General features: G+C 38.5%; 1 protein-coding gene across 2 annotated transcripts in view; it reads left to right on the plus strand.

Moving 5' to 3' along the window:
• The window catches only part of GSTCD (glutathione S-transferase C-terminal domain containing), a 517,648-nt gene that overhangs the window by 45,595 nt on the left and 450,509 nt on the right, over positions 1–21,544 (plus strand). For both annotated transcript variants that reach the window (XM_053703512.1, XM_053703511.1), the window contains exon 3: positions 12,364–12,822. In XM_053703512.1, the coding sequence (XP_053559487.1) occupies positions 12,364–12,822 (459 nt within the window). The remainder of the gene's footprint in view (positions 1–12,363; positions 12,823–21,544) is intronic.

Genomic DNA, 21,544 nt, shown 5'->3' on the forward strand with positions numbered 1-21,544 from the left:
AGAAGGAACGTCTTCTGCACAATCTGGATGTAGTTCGTGCCCTAAAATTTTACTTACAGGCAACTAAAGAATTTCGACAGACGTCTTCCCTGTTTGTCGTTTACTCTGGTCAGAGGAGAGGTCAAAAAGCTTCTGCTACCTCTCTCTCTTTTTGGCTTCGTAGCATAATACGTTTAGCCTATGAGACTGCTGGACAGCAACCTCCTGAAAGAATTACAGCTCATTCCACTAGAGCTGTGGCTTCCACTTGGGCCTTTAAGAATGAGGCCTCTGTTGAACAGATTTGCAAGGCTGCAACTTGGTCTTCGCTTCATACTTTTTCCAAATTTTCCAAATTTGACATATTTGCTTCCTCGGAGGCTATTTTTGGGAGAAAGGTTCTTCAGGCAGTGGTTCCTTCTGTATAAAAGAGCCTGCCTATCCCTCCCGTCATCCGTGTACTTTTGCTTTGGTATTGGTATCCCAGAAGTAATGATGACCCGTGGACTGATCACACTTAACAGAAGAAAACATAATTTATGCTTACCTGATAAATTCCTTTCTTCTGTAGTGTGATCAGTCCACGGCCCGCCCTGTTTTTTAAGGCAGGTAATTATTTTTAAATTATACTCCAGTCACCACTACACCCTTGGTTCCTCCTTTCTCGTTGGTCCTTGGTCGAATGACTGGGGGTGACGTAGAGGGGAGGGGCTATATGCAACTCTGCTGGGTGAATCCTCTTGCACTTCCTGTTGGGGAGGAGTAATATCCCAGAAGTAATGATGACCCGTGGACTGATCACACTACAGAAGAAAGGAATTTATCAGGTAAGCATAAATTATGTTTTTCCCTTGCTTTGAGCGCAAAAAATTCACCTCTCACCACACATTTATGTGCTTCCCATATGGTTGTGTGTGCCATATTTTCCGTATAGTTTTCTCTGAAGTAATTTCCTAGTGCTATTTCTATGTCCTGGTTGACTAATGTGTTTTCTATCATATATTTGCCTAGACTCCATATAAAGGGTCGATGTGGGATGTCAGGCCAGTCTATAGTGCACTGTACCGTGGCATGGTCAGACCATGTTATGGGTAGAATGTTTGAATCTGTTATCATGGAAAGTCCTACCTGATCTGTAAATATGTTATCAATTCTTGTATTTGTTTTGTGTGGGAATAAAAGGTGTAATCCCTGATAGATGGATTAAGTGTTCTCCATACGTCGTGTTGTGACTGACTTTATTGTCCGTTTGGGTGTATGGGTAACTCCTGCTGATGTGTCTACCGTTGCGTCCAATAATAGGTTAAAATCCCCGCTAAGGAACACTGTGCCTTTGGCATGTTTCATCAGTTTTTAGGAGATTGTTTTGAAGAGAATATATTGATCTGTGTTTGGTAAGTAAACGTTTGCTAAGGTGATAGGTCTGTTGTACAAGAGACCCACTAGTATAATGTATCTGCCATTTTTATCCTATTTTTATATTTTTCCGTGTTTGTTGCCTGAAAGTGTACAGAGTTTTTAAGGAGGATTCCCACCCCCCCTGTTTTGGAGTTCCCTGATGCTAAGTAGGTATTTCGGTATTTGTGGCTCAATAGTTTTAGTTCACTGCCTCTTTTAAAATGGGTTTCCTGAATGAATAAGACGTCACTAGAGGCTCTGTATAAATCTCTAAATACCATTGACCTTTTTTCCGGGCTATTTAATCCCTTTACGTTCATGGTAGCAAATGTAAGCATGTGCGTATTCTGCGACATTTTAATTTATTAGGGTTAGAGGTCTATTGAAGGCCCTGGGGATGCGCTAGGGGTGGAGGTATGAGCTATATGTAGTGATGAGTAAAAGTATTGGACAGCTTCCGCTGATGTGGTTGTTAATACTAGAACCCTGTTTCTGTGCAGTCAATGAGTCAAGTGAATCCTTATGTTATAAGCTTCAGTGTAAATCCACTTAGATACTGCGAGTATCTTGAGGCTTAAATAGTTAGCCTAGTGTAGTGAAAAAACATAATTTATGTAAGAACTTACCTGATAAATTCATTTCTTTCATATTGGCAAGAGTCCATGAGCTAGTGACGTATGGGATATACAATACTACCAGGAGGGGCAGAGTTTCCCAAACCTCAAAATGCCTATAAATACACCCCTCACCACACCCACAATTCAGTTTAATGAATAGCCAAGTCAAATAGCCAAGCCGGAAATGACACACTTGCGTCACTAACAACGCAACCCAGTGTGAACCTCTGCGTCAATTACGACGCCGGAAATGACGAACTTGCGTCAACGGACGTGCCTTTTTGCGCCAAGAATGACGCAATAAAGTGTAGCATTTGGCGCGCCCGCGAGCCTAAGTCAGCCCGCAATTTGAAACAAAGTAGTCAATTGAAAAAAAGACTTAACCCCAGATAAGAAAAATATTTCTTAATATTAACTTTCCCCAAATATGAAACTGACAGTCTGCAAAAAGGAAATACATGACTCATGGCAAATATAAGTACAATACATATATTTAGAACTTTATATAAATGCATAAAGTGCCAAACCATAGCTGAGCTGTCTTAAAGGGACAGTCTACCATAGAATTGTTATTGTTTTAAAAGATAGCTAATCCCTTTATTACCCATTCCCCAGTTTTGCATAACCAACACGGTTATATTAATACACTTTTTATCTCTGTGATTACCTTGTATCTAGGAACCTTCTTCCAGCCCCCTGATCACATGACTGAGACTGTTTATTATCTATTGTCTTAAATTTAGCATTGTTTTGTGCTAAATCTTAAATAACCCCCTGTGCCTGAACACAGTGTTATCTTTATGGCCCACGTGTACTTTCTGGCTCTTTGTGTTGAAAGAGATTTAAAAAGCATGTAATAATAGGCAGCCCTCAAAGGCTTAGAAATTAGCATATTAGTCTGCCTAGGTTTAGTTTAAACTAAGAATACCAAGAGAAAAAAGCCATGATGATAAAAGTAAATTGGAAAGTTGATTAAAATTAAAATTCCTAGCTGAATAATGAAAGTTTAATTCATACTAGACTGTCCCTTTAAGTAATAAACACATACTTACCAATAGACACCCATCCACATATAGCAGATAGCCAAACTAGTACTGAAACAGTTATCAGTAGAGGTAATGGTATATGAGAGTATATTGTCGATCTGAAAAGAGAGGTAGGAGATGAATCTATACGACCGATAACAGAGAACCTATGAAAAAGACCCCCGTTAGGAAAATCATTGCATTCAACATGTGATACTCTCCACGTCCCTCTGACATTCGCTGTACTCTGAGAGGAATCGGGCTTCAAAATGCTGAGAAGCGCATGTCAACATAAAAATCTTAGCACAAACTTACTTCACCACCTCCATAGGAGGCAAAGTTTGTAAAAACTGAATTGTGGGTGTGGTGAGGAATGTATTTATAGGCATTTTGAGGTTTGGGAAACTTTGGCCCTCCTGGTAGGATTATATATCCCATACGTCATTAGCTCATGGACTCTTGCCAATTACATGAAAGAAATAGTTTTAGCAATTTTTATAGCTAATATACTCAGATATGTGATACTTGAGAGTTCTCTGTCCTGTTTATGCTGTCTATCTACGGGATAATACAGTGTAAACTATTTAAGCTATACATAACTTTTTTAGAAATTTCCTGAAACAGAAAAATTTACAACAATAAGGGTAGTATCCCTACTCCCAAAACCCAATCTTATGTAAAAAGTAAAAACTTTGATATATGACCTGTAACTACAGTGGCTTACGGAATATTCTTACAGCTGCTTGAATGCTCTGAAAAGTCAAGTTAAGGCATTATCCAGTGCTCGGGCTTTAAATGAGGAAGTAGAACCTCGGTCATCCGGCTGAGTGTTGTTGTCTGTAGGTTTGTCCACAACCCTTCGCTCCTTTGTGTATCTCTGCCCTTCTTCTGGGTGCTGGCTGATTTTTAGGGCCTTGCAAAAGCTTGAGAGGTCATCCATGTTTCTGAAGGTGGCTGTAGAGTCTCCTCTTGTGGCTTTAAATCTGACTGGAAATCCCCAGCCATAAGGGATTTTCTGATCCCTCAATGTTGTGGTGATGAATTGGAGTTCTCTTTGTAGCGTTGTTGGGCTGAGATCCGCAAAGATCTGTATATTGTTACCTGCGTGTGTTCTCTTTTGTTTTTGTCTAGCATGCCTGAGTATCTCCTCTCTGTCTTTGTGGTTCAGCAGTTTTACTATGACATCTCTCGGCGGAGACTTTGGTGGTGGCTTTGCTCTTAAGGCTCTATGAGCTCTTTCGATGGTTATCTCTGGTGAGCTGCTCTTTCCCTTAATAGTTCTGAATAAATCCTGGAGACAATCCTCTAGTGCTGCTGTCTGTATCGTTTCAGGTATGCCGCGTATGTGTAGGTAATTGTGTCGCCCCCTGTTGTACAAATCTTCCACTTTTTCTAAAAGATGGTGTAGTGTCTCTTCTTGATCGCAGGCTAGCTTTGATATATGTTGTATATCATTGTAGGTAGTATTATGGTTTTCTTCAAGTGTTGAGATTCTAGTGGTGACCTTAGATAGGTCTCTTTTGAGTTCTCTGTACCAATTTTTGACCTCTCCCATAATCTCTTTAATGCCTTCCTTGGTACATAAGGATTGTAGGTCTTTTTTGGTGATTGTGGAGTTGCTGTAGGTGGAAGGGGGTATTTCTTGAAAAACTGCTGGGGTGACAGCAGTTGTGAATTTCATGTCGGACGGTGTGGTAGCTGGTTCTTGGTGTTTAAGATATTGCTGCATCAGTTTGACGTTGCTGTTATGTTCTAACTTGTTAGTTCTGCGGTCCGGCATATCCAGGTATATGATGCTACAGTATGGTAGATGCTTTGGCTTGTAATGTAGATATCTGGGTGTGCTCAGGACAAAAGTTGGAGATTATTGACAGATACCCTTTGTGTTAAGCATATCAGAGATAATGTGCAAGTTCCATTTATTGATTGACTTTTTGCAGATGTTTCACTCAAGCGGGTTGTATTATATTATGAGTTTGCGTGTTCTACTATTAGTCATCAACCTAGATTGTGCTGGGGCCTAATTGTGGCTCTGATAGTGTGCCTGGGAGGCAATTGTCCGAGCTGGCCCAGTATGGCAGGCTTACCTGCATATCTTTTAAAGCTGTAGGTGCCTGATGTGGAGTTCCCTCTGCAGCCGGTAATCAGGTGTTATCTGATGTTGCCGCTCTACGATATTACTTGGCCCCACGTGGATCTAAATATGGCCGTTCCCTGTTATGTTGCGGCCTAGTTGTAAATCTGCTAGTGTGCCTGGTGGTGTATTTTTTGAGTTGGCCCGGTGTGGCAGGGGTTCCTGTATATTTTTTGCAAGTCTTTGAAGCTATAGGAGCCTGATGAGAAGTACCTTTTACTGCCGGTAAACAGGTATCACTGGCTGGTATTGCTGCACTGCAGTATTACCTGGTCCCATATGGCTCCAAGTGTGTCCGGGTCCTGTTCTGGCTCCTCTGACCTTCTATCAGCCGCCTGATGTCTGCCGTACAAGGTTTCCTGCTATGGTTCACTGTGCCACAGACCCAGCGTTTAGCCCTGCTTGCTGCTAATGTCGGGTGCCAGTTGTTGTTTGTGTCTCATCGGGCCTCTGCCAAACGGAGTGTACGTCCGTTTCTGCTGCCGCTCGGGAGCCCCGCTCCTTGCTCTTCTGCGGTCCTGCGTGCTATGGGGTATGTGATGCCCTGTTTGTGTTTAAATAAGGTTAGCCCTGTAGCTAGTTTTGTGGGGTTTTAGTAAGTAGGGCCTAGGAGCTAAAGATCTACGTGGCCATCTTCCAGCATGGCCAAGCTCGGCCCCCAATGAACCAGCATTTTAACCCCTTCTCTACAGGGAATTTCAGAGAAAAACTTGCACAAAATACCAGAGATTTTTTAGCATTTTTGCTATCACTCAGAAATAGTTTTTTTTTTTAATTTACCCATGAAAACTAAAGTAGACAAACCCAAGGTATTGATCTATGCCCATTTTAGTATATTTGATGTCACTATTTATAGGTATAGATATATATATATATATATTGTACTAAAATAGGATCATATATATGTAGAAATATTTATTTATGAATAAATAGAACATATTCTGCTATGTGAAGACCATGGAATGTGAAATATTAATATTTTCATGTCGGGTTAGCACACGTGAGAATATGCTTGGAGAATATGGTTTGTTGCCGAGTAGGGTGTTAGGGTTTTTCCACTTTTTTTTTTCTCCACTGACTTCTTCTGCAGAATATGTGAACGCGCACGTGATATTCTAACTTTGGCTTTCTGCGTTAGTAAGGTTAGCGCACAAGCGAAAATAGTTTACTTTTAACTCATAATACAAGCACAACGCCACGTGCACAAAAAGCTTACTTCTAGCGCAGTTAATGCTTGAGCGGGAGCATTAACTAGTAATCCACTGGTAATCTGTCCCTGTTTGTTTTCAAATGGGGGAATCAAGGAGAAAGGACACCTGTTTGTGGGGCACAAAGTAAGATTTGCCAAATCTTTTCAATCCAAGTGATCATACATCCAAGCACTTCAGCCACCAGAAGAAATCTTTGTTTAAAAGACCTTTATTCTCATTTAGTTGGGTCCAAAAGTTTACAGGAACAACGTTTTGAACCTACAATAGGCTTTTAGTCATGTACACTGATTGCATACAGGTTTGTGCCTTTTATACCCTCACCTGGATAATACAAAGTTCTAGGTAACATTATAGTGTCATCTACTGGTAATATATTGGTATTACATCTTTCAACTCCAATATTAACCCTTAATGTACCAAACTCCAAAAGTTAAAAACATAGGTAAAGTAAAACCATTATATACATTTAAAAAAAAAAACAAAAAAAAAACAGAATATAAACACAACAAATATGTCATTTTACAAAAATAGATTCCAATCAAAGTCTTTATTAAAGTGAAGGTAAAGTTTCCGGGAAATGAAAGCAGTAGTGTGTTAATTCTTCAAAATATAGCAAGATCGCTAAGTTTTTATGTCATATTTCTATATATATCAATATAAAATAAATACTTTATCTGTACGTGTCCGGCCGATTAAATCTCCGCCTTCAAGTTATTTCCTGCTTTCTTGGTGTATTACGTATAGAGCGTTGCCACCCGCTCTATACGTATGGTAAATGCGCGTTCGCGATTTTATTCAATCTTGCGCATACGCACACTACGCCTCAACCTCAATTTGCGCCTGCGCGACTAAAAACTATTGCCATCTGAAGCGCATGCGTTAATCCCCGTTGCAACATAGTATTGAATGAATATCTATTCATTCATTACTATCTTGCAAGCGAACTGTAAAGGCTGCTTGTTGTTTTCTCCGCTTTTCGATTTGCATAAAAGAAATTGAACAGATTTATACATCTATTGCATATTGATTCTTATAGGTAAGTGTTCATTCTATATTAACAACTATTCATATCACTCAATTCTAATTTAATTTAATTTTGAATAAATATTTGATTTTGAAATTCTATTTTGAATCAACAGTAAATCTTTGTTCAAACAAGAAATATAGTCTAAACGATATAATATGAAGATGGTACATTGTCAATTTGATGTTAATACCTTTAGGTATCATAGTGTCCAATTTATTTATCCAATACATCTCCCTTATTTTTAGAAGGTGTTCCCTGTCACCTCCTCTCCTGGGGACAGCCAATTGTTCAATAACCTGAAACCGAAGTTGGCTGATGATATGTCCCCTGGAGAGGAAGTGAGAGGAAACAGGCGCTTCTTTATTTTTGCGTCTAATGTTTGACTTATGTTCTGTAAGTCTATCTCTGGCCTCTCTACAGGTCTTCCCAATATAAATAAAACCACATGGACATTTGATTAGATAGATAACAAATGTTGATCTGCAAGTGAGATACTCTCTAATCTTGAATTTGTTACCATTGGATGGTAAAAGAATTCTCCTCTGATCATTGATTCACAGTGGCTACAATTCAGGCATGGGTAACAACCAGTTTTGGTACTCCCTATTATTTTTTGTATAATTTTCTTATTACTTCCAATATCTAAATAGACCAATTGGTCTTTGAGACTTTTATTTCTCTTAAATGCTGTCATAGGCATATTTTTAAAGGCTTATTTGTGGATTACAGTCCCTAATTGTATGCCAATATTTTCTCACAATCTGATTAATTTTGGGACTAAGTCTATTATACTGAGTAATAAAAAATTAGCCTCTCTTGTTCATCAACTTTATTTCTTTTGTTATTTTTTTATCATGTGTTATAATTTCAGTTTGAATTGCATTTTGTTATAGTTCCTCTATTAATTTGGATGGATATCCTCTTTCTTTAAATTTATCAGACATTTCTTTTAATCTCAATTTGCATTTAGTCTCGTCAGTCACTGTGCGCTTAACCCTCAGAAATTGGCTTTTAGGTATAGTTTTTAAGGTGTTAATGGGATGAAACCTGTATGCAATCAGTGTACATGACTAAGAGCCTATTGTAGGTTCGGAACGTTGTTCCTGTAAACTTTTGGACCCAACTAAATGAAAATAAAGTCTTTTAAACAAAGATTTCTTCTGGTGGCTGAAGTGCTTGGATGTATGTTTTCAAATGAGCACATTAATGCAAAAATAAAATGATTTTAGAGGTAAGAATATTATCACTTGCAGTAGGTTCTCTCAGTGAGCTGACCAAAGGAAACTTGTCAGAACTGTTCATTGTCTGTATAGAGTGTTTTAAAGGGATATGTAACCCACATTTTTTCTTTCCTGATTCAGATAGAGCATGCAATTTTATGCAACTTTCTAATTTAATTTACTCCTATTATCATTTTTTTGCTCTCTTTGTTCTCTTTGGTATCTTTATTTAAAAAAGCAGAAAAAGCAGGAATGTAAGCACCTAAGAGACTGAAGAGACCAAGAGACTGAAGAAAAATTGATAATATGAGTAAATTAGAAAGTTGCTTAAAATTGCATGCTCTATCTGAATCACGAAATTTTTTTTTTCTTCATATCCCTTTAATGCAAAAGAGAAACTTTTTAGTGCTAATTATATTGCTAATAAAATTAACTCTCAGCTGCCAATTAATAATCTGGACATATAGCAGAATGATTTGATTTTCAGATTGTGACAATACCTGTGTGATTTCACTGTTGCTCTAGCCATTCCCTATTATAGCAAAAGGGGGGTTTGAAATAGAACATGCATATATTTCAATAGTAAATCCCAGCAATTTCGATTGCTTTTACATTTGCAGAATTCATGCACGTTTGCACTAAGAATAGATTAGAATAAGAATTCTGAAACTAATCCCCTGGGACACAAGAAAAGCAAAGAGAACACAATCACGTTACTTTTACATTTCTTTAAAAAAGGATAATTAAAAAAAAAGCAAGCTAATGTGAAGATTGAGGTTTTATAACTTGTATCTAAAAAAAAATAACTTTTGCTGTGTGTCATTTTATTGATTATTTAATCTAGCTCTGAGACAAACTGCACTTAGATGCATACAAATTTATTTGCTCTTGAAGAGAAGACATATTGTCTGCTAATGGAAAGGTATAAGGAGAAGAATCCAAAATATAGGGCTAGTTGCATTGGATAGCGCGCATATTACAAGTTGAAAGTAAAATGTTTTCACACGAGGGCTAACCCAACATACGCAAAAAGCCGCACTTCGAATAGCGCGACTGCATTAACGCATTTCCCTATATTTAGTGTGCAAAAAGTGCACTAACCCGACATGAAATATTAATATTTCACATTCCAACTTTCTTCACGTAGCACAATATGTTATATTTATTCCTAAATACATTAAAACCTTTTTTTGGTAAAATATACATCTATAGATACATACATGCATACATATAGGAGCATACCACAACACTTTATTAAAAATAAATATTGCATAATTATAATTTTACATGGTTTCAGCTACTTGACTCCAATGCACATATACATATATGAATTTCTGTTTATATGTGTATATATGTATGTAAATCCATATATACACTTTTGAATACATAAGTACACACATATATACATCTATACAATTTATGCGAGACGGTATGAAAACTAGCTGCAGGGAAGGGGGTAAATCGCGCAGTGATGGGCAGCAATTGTAAATATATGTGTATATGATTTATATACATATATATTTATGTGTTAATATGTGTATATTGGTATAGAGGTTTTTTAAATGCCACTAAATTTAACCTCCAATAAGCAAGTGCAACCCAGGTTATGAACCAAAATGGGTCTGCTCCTAAGCTTTCCACTCTTGCTTTTTAAATAAAGATAGCAAGAGAACAAAGAAAATTTGATAATAGGAGTAAATTAGAAAGTTGCTTAAAATTGCATGCTCTGTCTGAATCATTCAAGAAAAAAAAAATTGGGTTTAGTATCCCTTTAAGTGATCGCATTTACTTTCAACTCTTAATATGGGCAATAAACCCGATGTGCGCAAACACCTGCAATAAACCCCTTATTGCTTGCACAGAAAGGTTAGTGCTCCACTCGTAATCTGGCACACAATGGGCATCCAAGAAGTGTATGGCACAGGTAAGTCAAAGCTATTGCCACCAGAGGTACCATGCACTGCATTGCATGAGAGCTACAGGATAACTTTCTGTGGATTAATAAAAATTGTATCTGCATATACTTTTCCTCTTAAATTAGATAACAGAAGAAAATTAGGAAGTTGATTAAATTGCATCATGAAAAAACAAATCTTGGGTTGAATATCCCTTTAAGATTTTTACTGTCCTTTAAAGGGACAGTAAACACTCATTTTCATATAACTGCATGTAATAGACACTACTATAAAGAATAAGATGCACAGATACTGATATAAAAATCCAGTAGAAAACTGTTTAAAAACTTACTTAGTTTAGCTCTGTTGAAAAGGTGGCTGGAAAGCCCACTGCAAGTGGGAAATAAGACACTCCCCCCTCCCCCTTCTTTTGCATATGAAAAGACCTTTTACACAAACAGGAGCAAGCTGGAGAAGGTAGCTGACGGTATTCACATAACACTTTGGGGCTTGGTTAGGAGTCATGTTTATGTGCTTACTGCATTACAGGCTATTGTTTTACAGCCCTCTTCAATAAACAAGCGGTAATATGCATCTTTAACATATAAATTGCTCCCAACAAGTTACAACGTAATATATGGTGTGTAACTGTATTAAATGTATTTATTTCTGCCAGCTATTTTGCTACTTTACATTGCAAGTCAATAGACAGTTAAAATGATAGGCAAACGTGTTGCAACAGTTGGAATTTATACTGTAAACTCTTTACCTTAATTAACCTCTAATTATTTCTAGTGTAACCACAATTATGTAGGCTGTCATGTTTTAATCCAACTGAAGTGTTAAATTCTGTTTTGGAACATTTTCACAGATCTTGATACATGCTGTATAAAAAGTCATGCTTTTCCCATGATGATTACTTTCTTGGTATTTTCTCTTTCTAAAAGGAAATATTTTATTGGTAATATAGCACAGTGATGTTCAACTTCCTAACATATGGGGGCTGCAAATAAATTATTTAAAAGCCTTAAATAGTGATTGTCAATCCTAGTGTTTGTGAAACGCTAGGATTGACCATTGGAACAAATAAAGGGGACTTTCATTCATGAAGTATAAAATACTTCATCCTGAAAGCTTGTTTATTTGTTTCAAGCGTGCACCGCACTGAGCTGCTCAGGCAGCCCACGACAGAACACTATTTTGCTAAGAGGTGACTGATGGAGTTTGCCACAAAACGCTGTTTTGCTTGAGAGGTAACGTTTTCACCTCTTAGCCAATAGCTGTGAACTCCGGCTTGGCACCATGTGGCGCCGCATTTCCCGCACGGCTATTTGCTACTTCTTAGCAAATAGCCGTGCGGGAAATGCGGCGCCACATGGTGCCAAGCCGGAGTTCACAGCTATTGGCTAAGAGGTGAAAACGTTACCTCTCAAGCAAAACAGCGTTTTGTGGCAAACTCTGCAAACAAATAAAGGCGTTTTCAGCATGAAGTATTTTGTTTCCTTTATTTGTTCTAATGGTCAATCCTAGTGCTTCACAAACACTAGGATTTACAATCACTTTAAGGGCTACATATTAATGTATGGCGATTAAACACACAAGTAAATATATATTTCCTACAAATGTCCAGTGGCACAGGGGCCACATTTATGTAAGGCTCCTAGGGTATTTTCTATCTGCTTTTCTTCCCTCCACAGTGTTCTTTTGCGTTGTGGCCACCTTGTTTGTCCATCCATGAGAAAGCCACTTTTTTTTCTGTGTCCACAAAACTTATGATGCACATTCTGTCTGTCTGTCCAAACCTCCATTACATTGTATTAAACACAAACTTTACATGATTTTTTTTTGGTTTGGCAGGTGAGCCAGTGGACCAGGCTCTGTGAAATCAGCATCCCTTTGGCAGTTGAACTGTTCTTAAAGGAACCTTCTGAACATATCCCGTCAGAAGTGCTACAACTTGAAAAAAAACTTGGTGAACCAGTCAAGGTCCACAATGATGATAAAATTCGGCGGCAGAAGTTGCAACAACAAATGAAAGCTGGTGAAAATAATGCCCATAAAGAATCAAATAAAAAGCTAGAAGAAACATGTGCAGCACCATCGGTACCCATCCTTGTGGAACATCCAAGCTTAGACTTGCAAGCTGCTCTTTCCAAACTGGCTGTGCAAAAAGGTGCAAACAGGACCACAAGAGAACCCTCTCAGATCAGGAAGGCTAAGGCTGCAGATCTTCCTTCTCTTGAACATGTGTTTGCTGAAGGCCTCTTCTTCACTCTTACAGATGTTGTTCTTCTGCCATGCATCCATCAGTTTTTGGTAAGGCAATATGGACAGGAGCAACATTGCTACTTATAAATATTATGTTTTGATTCTTTCTCTGCTTCATCTCTGTTACAATTTATTTTCATTATAATAATAGGCCCTGTAGTCCTACAGTGCTCTGCATCTGTCTTCCATTTGTATATATTACAGGTACAGATCCCCAAATACAGAATTCCATAATATAGAATTATCTCAAAAGCCATACTTAATATTTTTAAAAAAATCTCTCTCTCTCTTGCTCGCTCTCTCTCTCTCTTGCGCTCTCTCTCTCTCTCTCTCTTTTGCTCGCTCTTTCTCTCTCTCTCTCTCTCTCTCTTTCTCTCCCTCTCTCTTTCTCTCCCTCTTTCTCTCCCTCTCTCTTTCTCTCCCTCTTTCTCTCTCTGTCTCTTTCTCTCTCTCCCTCTCTCTCTCTCTCCCTCTTTCTCTCTCTCTCTTTCTCTCTCTCTCTCTCTCTCTCTCTCTCTCTCTCTCTCTTTCTTTCTCTCTCTCTCTCTCTCTCTCTCTCTCTCTTTCTCTTTCTCTCTCGCTTTCTTTCTCTCTCTCTCTCTCTCTCTCTTTTTCTCTTTCTTTCTCTCTTGCTTTCTTTCTCTCTCTCTCTCTCTCTCTCTCTCTCTCTCTCTCTCTCTCTCTCTTTCTTTCTTTCTTTCTTTCTTTCTTTCTTTCTTTCTCTCTTTCTCGCTTTCTCTCTCTCTCTCTTTCTCTCTCTTTCTCCCCCCCCCCCTCTCTCTCTTTCTCTCTCTCTCTTTCTCTCATTAGAATCTTCCCTGCCAGTAAGTCACACAGTCTTCTCTTTCATCTTTGGTTTGTGTTATAAAATGCAAACCTTAGTCTATATTTATTTGAAACAACAAGTATTAGCTTGCTCATTACAGTACTGTACTATCTTTCCTCTCTCCAAGCTGTCCCATTTTACAGATCCAAATATTCCAAAATCCAAACTATATATATATATATATATATATATATATATATATATATATATATATGTTTTATCCATATCTCACAAAAGCTCTCAAGCTAAAATTTGCATTTCTAAAATTCTTTGAGTGTGCTTCAGTACTGACAAATTTCCTTAGACCATCTCCAGACCACAGAGCCTTAGAGAATCGTGACCAAAATCTGGGTGTTTGCCAAACCATAATGGTCTTCTTAATACAAATCAGAATGTAATTCTGGCATTGCAACCCACAAGGGGAACATGGCTGGTGATTAGCTGGGTCATTCCACTGTCACTGCTGATTAACTCACTGGTTGTATCCTGCTCTGGGCCAGCAGTCCATTTTACCTGTTCAAGGTTAAGTCGTACAATAATTACATGTCGCTCTAACAAAGTCTAAGATCTAGGGATCCACAGCTTCTAAAATCTGACTTAAAAAGGAAAACTCAAGTCAGATAGAGCTTGCAGTTTAGAGTCAGATAGAGCTTGCAGTTTTAAGACACTTTCCAATTTGCTTACATTATCAAATTTTGCAGTCTTTTTATATTCACACTTTTGGGGAACAAGATCCTACTGAGCATGTGCAGAAGCTCACAGCGTATACGTATACTAGTTTGTGATTGGCTAAAGTCTGTCACATGATACAGGGGGCCGGAAAATGGGAGAAAAAATAAATTTGTCAGAAAAAAATCTACTGCTTATTTGAAATTCAGAGTGTTACTGCATTATCTTTTTTTATGTACTTGTTAATTATGTAATTCTACTGCATTGAGTGGTCCTTTAAGTTTTCTAACCTTTTAGGTGATTCTTCATATATCTGTATACAAAAACCTTCCTAAAAAAAAAAAGTGTGTGTATGGCTCCAAAATATATTTGCTGGCCTTTAAGTCTTAAATAAATATCTGCTGGTGCAGATAACAGAATATATTGAAATTGCTGAAATATTTCTAACTCCCATAGAGCCAATTATGCTAATTGCATTTGCCACTATTTCTTCTATAAGATACGACGAGTCCACGGATTCATCCTTTACTTGTGGGATATTATCCTCCTGCTAACAGGAAGTGGCAAAAAGCACCACAGCAGAGCTATCTATATAGCTCCTCCCTTGACTCCACCCCCCAGTCATTCTCTTTGCCTACTTTAAGTACTAGGAAGGGTAAAGTGAAAGAGGTGATAAAATGTTAGTTTTTATTTTCTATTTTACCAATGATCCAGGAGGGTCAATATATGACCACCGTGGATTTAAAGGATGCGTATCTTCACATCCCTATCCACAAAGATCATCACCAGCAGGGGTTTTACTCCAATCTGTTTGTGGTTCCCAAAAAAGAGGGAACCTTCAGACCAATTTTAGATCTCAAGATCTTAAACAAATTCCTCAGAGTCCAATCCTTCAAGATGGAGACCATTCGGATTAAGCGTACAACTATAGCTATTGAGGACAGTTGTGCTTTCAAAGATCCTATGGATAAAAAATTAGAGGGTCTTCTAAAGAAAATATTTATTCATCAGGGTTTTCTTCTGCAACCTATAGCGTGCATTGTTCCTGTAACTACTGCAGCTGCTTTTTGGTTTGAGGCTCTAGAGGATGCTCTTAAGGTTGAGACCCCATTAGATGATATTCTGGATAGAAATAGGGCTCTCAAGCTAGCTAATTCTTTCATTACAGATGCCGCTTTTCAACTGGCTAAATTAGCAGCAAAGAATTCAGGTTTTGCCATTTTAGCGCGTAGAGCGTTATGACTTAAGTCCTGGTCTGCTGACGTGTCATCAAACTCTAAGCTTTTAGCCATTCCTTTCAAGGGTAAGACCCTATTCGGGCCTAAACTGAAGGAGATCATTTCAGACATCACTGGAGGAAAAGGCCATGCCCTTCCTCAGGATAAAACAAATAAGATGAGGACCAAACAAAATAATTTTCGTTCCTTTCGAAACTTCAAAGGTGGTCCCTCTACCTCCTCCCCTGCTGCAAAGCAGGAGGGGAATTTTGCTCAATCCAAGTCAGTCTGGAGACCTAACCAGGCCTGGAATAAGGGTAAACAGGCCAAGAAGCCTGCTGCTGCCACCAAGACAGCATGAAGGGGCGGCCCCCGATCCGGGACCGGATCTAGTAAGGGGCAGACTTTCTCTCTTTGCTCAGGCTTGGGCAAGAGACGTTCTGGACTCCTGGGCTTTAGAAATCGTTGCCCAGGGGTATCTTCTAGACTTCAAAGATTCTCCTCCAAGGGGGAGATTCCATCTTTCTCGATTGTCTGTAAACCAGACAAAAAGAGAGGCGTTCTTACGCTGTGTAGAAGACCTATATATAGAAGAATATATAAACTGGCACTACACAGGTGTATAGTAAGATAACGAATCCGTAGATTCCGGTGCTACCCCTTTAACACAATTGAAATTCAAAGAAAAAGAAGGGAAAGATAGGGGCTGTTATAGCACTCATACTTACTAATGTGGATATGGAGTTAGTTAAAAAACTATACTTTAATTAATTATATTAAAAAACATGGGGTAAATACCCCTACCGTTACCCTCAACCCACCACCAAACTAACGATTAAACTAAAAACAAGCCAACAGTCACTTCTCTGTTTCCTGGCCGATAGCAGGAAACGTCGGCATCAGGTGGCTGAAGTGACTGAACGGCAAGGATGCAAGTATTTTGAGCAAACGCTTTTCGGCTACGACCTAGCCTTTCTCAATGCTATATTTTACACTGACATTTAGTAAAACCCGAGGCTACCGGATGCGCGGACTTAAATAATCATTTGCAGGCCACAGTTAACCAATCACATGGATTCCCGGGAAGACACCCTATTAGCATCCAATAGTTGCGCTTAGGTGGACAACGCCTACTATTCCGACTGTGCTGTGTGGCTAAAAAATGCAAATGATATGCCTTGCATGCTCAATGATTCACTGCTAGCGTATAGAGGGTTTTCCGTGTAGTGACACTACTAGGTTAGAAATTAATATTTACACATTAAACGGACGATGTCTTATCCAATAGAAGGATTTTCCATCTATTAAAATTGGATACCATAAACTTTAACGTTTTCTATTAAATAGGTTCCAATGGATCAATTCCCTATATAGCGATACTTATTAGAATAGAATAATAAAAAAGTCTGAAGACTTTGACAGCACTATTATTTTAATATATTACCCTGTATTGCGCTTAAACACTGTACAAGTAATGCTGTGCTGATGTGATTTGGGATTATGATATGAATATCAAATAGTTAGTAAAATAAGTTTTCAACTTATATTTCACTATTATTATGTATACCTATAAAAAATCACACATAATACGCTTCAAACATGTACAGGTAACGCAGTGTAAATGCGGTTAAGGGTTATAATATTATAGTTTAAAATTCTTTTCTTTAGAGCATCATTATTATTATTACTGAATCGATCACTATGAAACCATGAAAAATACCTTATAGATGGTGGTTAGATATTAGTATTATGGATCAAAATAAGTTAATGCATAAATATATCATTTCTCCAACATAGGTGTGTCCGGTCCACGGCGTCATCCTTACTTGTGGGATATTCTCTTCCCCAACAGGAAATGGCAAAGAGCCCAGCAAAGCTGGTCACATGATCCCTCCTAGGCTCCGCCTACCCCAGTCATTCTCTTTGCCGTTGTACAGGCAACATCTCCACGGAGATGGCTTAGAGTTTTTTAGTGTTTAACTGTAGTTTTTCATTATTCAATCAAGAGTTTGTTATTTTCAAATAGTGCTGGTACGTACTATTTACTCAGAAACAGAAAAGAGATGAAGAATTCTGTTTGTATGAGGAAAATGATTTTAGCAACCGTAACTAAAATCCATGGCTGTTCCACACAGGACTGTTGAGAGCATTAACTTCAGTTGGGGGAACAGTTTGCAGTCCTTTGCTGCTTGAGGTATGACACATTCTAACAAGACGATGTAATGCTGGAAGCTGTCATTTTCCCTATGGGATCCGGTAAGCCATGTTTATTACGATTGTAAATAAGGGCTTCACAAGGGCTTATTTAGACTGTAGACATTTTTTGGGCTAAATCGATTGAATTAACACTTATTTAGCCTTGAGGAATCATTTATTCTGGGTATTTTGATATAATTATATCGGCAGGCACTGTTTTAGACACCTTATTCTTTAGGGGCTTTCCCAAAGCATAGGCAGAGTCTCATTTTCGCGCCGGTGTTGCGCACTTGTTTTTGAGAGGCATGGCATGCAGTCGCATGTGAGAGGAGCTCTGATACTGATAAAAGACTTCTGAAGGCATCATTTGGTATCGTATTCCCCTTGGGTTTGGTTGGGTCTCAGCAAAGCAGATACCAGGGACTGTAAAGGGGTTAAAGCTTAAAACGGCTCCGGTTCCGTTATTTTAAGGGTTAAAGCTTCCAAAATTGGTGTGCAATATTTTCAAGGCTTTAAGACACTGTGGTGAAAGTTTGGTGAATTTTGAACAATTCCTTCATGTTTTTTCGCAATTGCAGTAATAAAGTGTGTTCAGTTTAAAATTTAAAGTGACAGTAACGGTTTTATTTCAAAACGTTTTTTGTACTTTCTTATCAAGTTTATGCCTGTTTAACATGTCTGAACTACCAGATAGACTGTGTTCTGAATGTGGGGAAGCCAGAATTCCTATTCATTTAAATAAATGTGATTTATGTGATAATGACAATGATGCCCAAGATGATTCCTCAAGTGAGGGGAGTAAGCATGGTACTGCATCATTCCCTCCTTCGTCTACACGAGTCTTGCCCACTCAGGAGGCCCCTAGTACATCTAGCGCGCCAATACTCCTTACTATGCAACAATTAACGGCTGTAATGGATAATTCTGTCAAAAACATTTTAGCCAAAATGAACCCTTGTCAGCGTAAGCGTGGATGCTCTGTTTTAGTTACTGAAGAGCATGACGACGCTGATATTAATATCTCTGAAGGGCCCCTAACCCAATCTGAGGGAGCCAGGGAGGTTTTGTCTGAGGGAGAAATTACTGATTTAGGGAACATTTCTCAGCAGGCTGAATCTGATGTGATTACTTTTAAATTTAAATTGGAACATCTCCGCATTTTGCTTAAGGAGGTATTATCCACTCTGGATGATTGTGAAAATTTGGTCATCCCAGAGAAACTATGTAAAATGGACAAGTTCCTAGAGGTGCCGGGGCTCCCAGAAGCTTTTCCTATACCCAAGCGGGTGGCGGACATTGTTAATAAAGAATGGGAAAGGCCCGGTATTCCTTTCGTCCCTCCCCCCATATTTAAAAAAAAAAAAAAAAAAAAAAAAAAAAAAAAAAAAAAAAAAAAATATATCTGTTGGTGTGAATCTAAAGGATTCCCTTGGGACAAGGTTAAGATTCCTAGGATTCTATCCTTCCTTCAAGAAGGATTGGAAAAAGGATTATCGGCAAGTTCCCTGAAGGGACAGATTTCTGCCTTGTCGGTGTTACTTCACAAAAAACTGGCAGCTGTGCCAGATGTTCAAGCCTTTGTTCAGGCTCTGGTTAGAATCAAGCCTGTTTACAAACCTTTGACTCCTCCTTGGAGTCTCAATCTAGTTCTTTCAGTTCTTCAGGGGGTTCCGTTTGAACCCTTACATTCCGTTGATATTAAGTTATTATCTTGGAAAGTTTTGTTTTTAGTTGCAATTTCTTCTGCTAGAAGAGTTTCAGAATTATCTGCTCTGCAGTGTTCTCCTCCTTATCTGGTGTTCCATGCAGATAAGGTGGTTTTACGTACTAAACCTGGTTTTCTTCCAAAAGTTGTTTCTAACAAAAACATTAACCAGGAGATTATCGTACCTTCTCTGTGTCCGAAACCAGTTTCAAAGAAGGAACGCTTGTTGCACAATTTGGATGTTGTTCGCGCTCTAAAATTCTATTTAGATGCTACAAAGGATTTTAGACAAACATCTTCCCTGTTTGTTGTTTATTCAGGTAAAAGGAGAGGTCAAAAAGCAACTTCTACCTCTCTCTCTTTTTGGATTAAAAGCATCATCAGATTGGCTTACGAGACTGCCGGACGGCAGCCTCCCGAAAGAATCACGGCTCATTCCACTAGGGCTGTGGCTTCCACATGGGCCTTCAAGAACGAGGCTTCTGTTGATCAGATATGTAGGGCAGCGACTTGGTCTTCACTGCACACTTTTACCAAATTTTACAAGTTTGATACTTTTGCTTCTTCTGAGGCTATTTTTGGGAGAAAGGTTTTGCAAGCCGTGGTGCCTTCCATTTAGGTGACCTGATTTGTTCCCTCCCTTCATCCGTGTCCTAAAGCTTTGGTATTGGTTCCCACAAGTAAGGATGACGCCGTGGACCGGACACACCTATGTTGGAGAAAACAGAATTTATGTTTACCTGATAAATTTCTTTCTCCAACGGTGTGTCCGGTCCACGGCCCGCCCTGGTTTTTTAATCAGGTCTGATAATTTATTTTCTTTAACTACAGTCACCACGGTACCATATGGTTTCTCCTATGCTATTATTCCTCCTTAACGTCGGTCGAATGACTGGGGTAGGCGGAGCCTAGGAGGGATCATGTGACCAGCTTTGCTGGGCTCTTTGCCATTTCCTGTTGGGGAAGAGAATATCCCACAAGTAAGGATGACGCCGTGGACCGGACACACCGTTGGAGAAAGAAATTTATCAGGTAAACATAAATTCTGTTTTTTCTGGGTCCCAATCTATAAACATATAACATTGACTCAGGATCCTAAACATATTGGATCCTAATTGTATACATATTAAATGATGATTGGGACAGAAAAAGCAGTGTGATAGTCCAGGACTGTATATACTCATATAGATGAAAGAGTAACTATAATATATGTAGAGTGATACAAGATCACCAAATTATAGGATTAAATACAGTGGGCTATTATTTACACATACATGGATTAGTCTCATGCTAGTCTTGGCAAATCAGATATACACCCAGTAATTGTTATATTCGTTCATACCATGAGGTATGACAGTATTCAGATTGAAAACCCATTTGGTTTCCATCTGTAACAATTTATCCTCAGTGTTACCCCCTCTTATTCCGGGCTTCAATTTTTCAAGACCCCAACATTTTAAAGCACTGGTTTTCCCATTATGACATCGTAGAAAATGCCTGGCAACACTAGTAATTTGTTTAGATTTATCTACGTCTCTTTGGGCTGTTCTAATATTACTAAGGTGTTCAGTTATACGTGTGCCCATGCTCCTTGTAGTCATTCCAATGTAATATAAATTACAGCTACAGGATATACAGTAGATAACGTTAGTACTTTGACAGTTTATGTGTTGTTTGATGTTCCAGGTTTTTCCAAATCTGTCAACTATTGTTTGTTTTTTAACCATGTGTTGACATACTGAGCAGTGTCCACATGCAATAGAGCCTTCATATATTGGCGATTTCTTAGCATTTCTATCATAATGGCTAGAAACCAGTGTGTCCTTAATATTCCTAGCTCGCCTGTATGTCACTAGAGGTTTCTCTGTTATTAATGGTTTCAGTAGATCATCTCTAGTCAAGACATGCCAATGTTTGGTCAGAATTTTAGTGATTTGATCGCTATGTGCGGAATAAGTAGTAATACATCTTAGGGGGGTATTATTCTCCTTAATCTTAGGGGTAAGTAATTCTCCCCTATCTTTCAGTAATGCTCTGTTATATGCTCTAGCAAGCAATTTTTTAGAATAGCCTCTTTCAAGTAGCCTTTGTCTAAGTACTCTAGCAGCTATTTTAAAATTGTCAATGGTGCTACAATTTCTTCTTAAACGTATATAT

The sequence above is a fragment of the Bombina bombina genome, chromosome 2 (genome assembly GCF_027579735.1).
Source record: "Bombina bombina isolate aBomBom1 chromosome 2, aBomBom1.pri, whole genome shotgun sequence".
Taxonomy (NCBI): domain Eukaryota; kingdom Metazoa; phylum Chordata; class Amphibia; order Anura; family Bombinatoridae; genus Bombina; species Bombina bombina.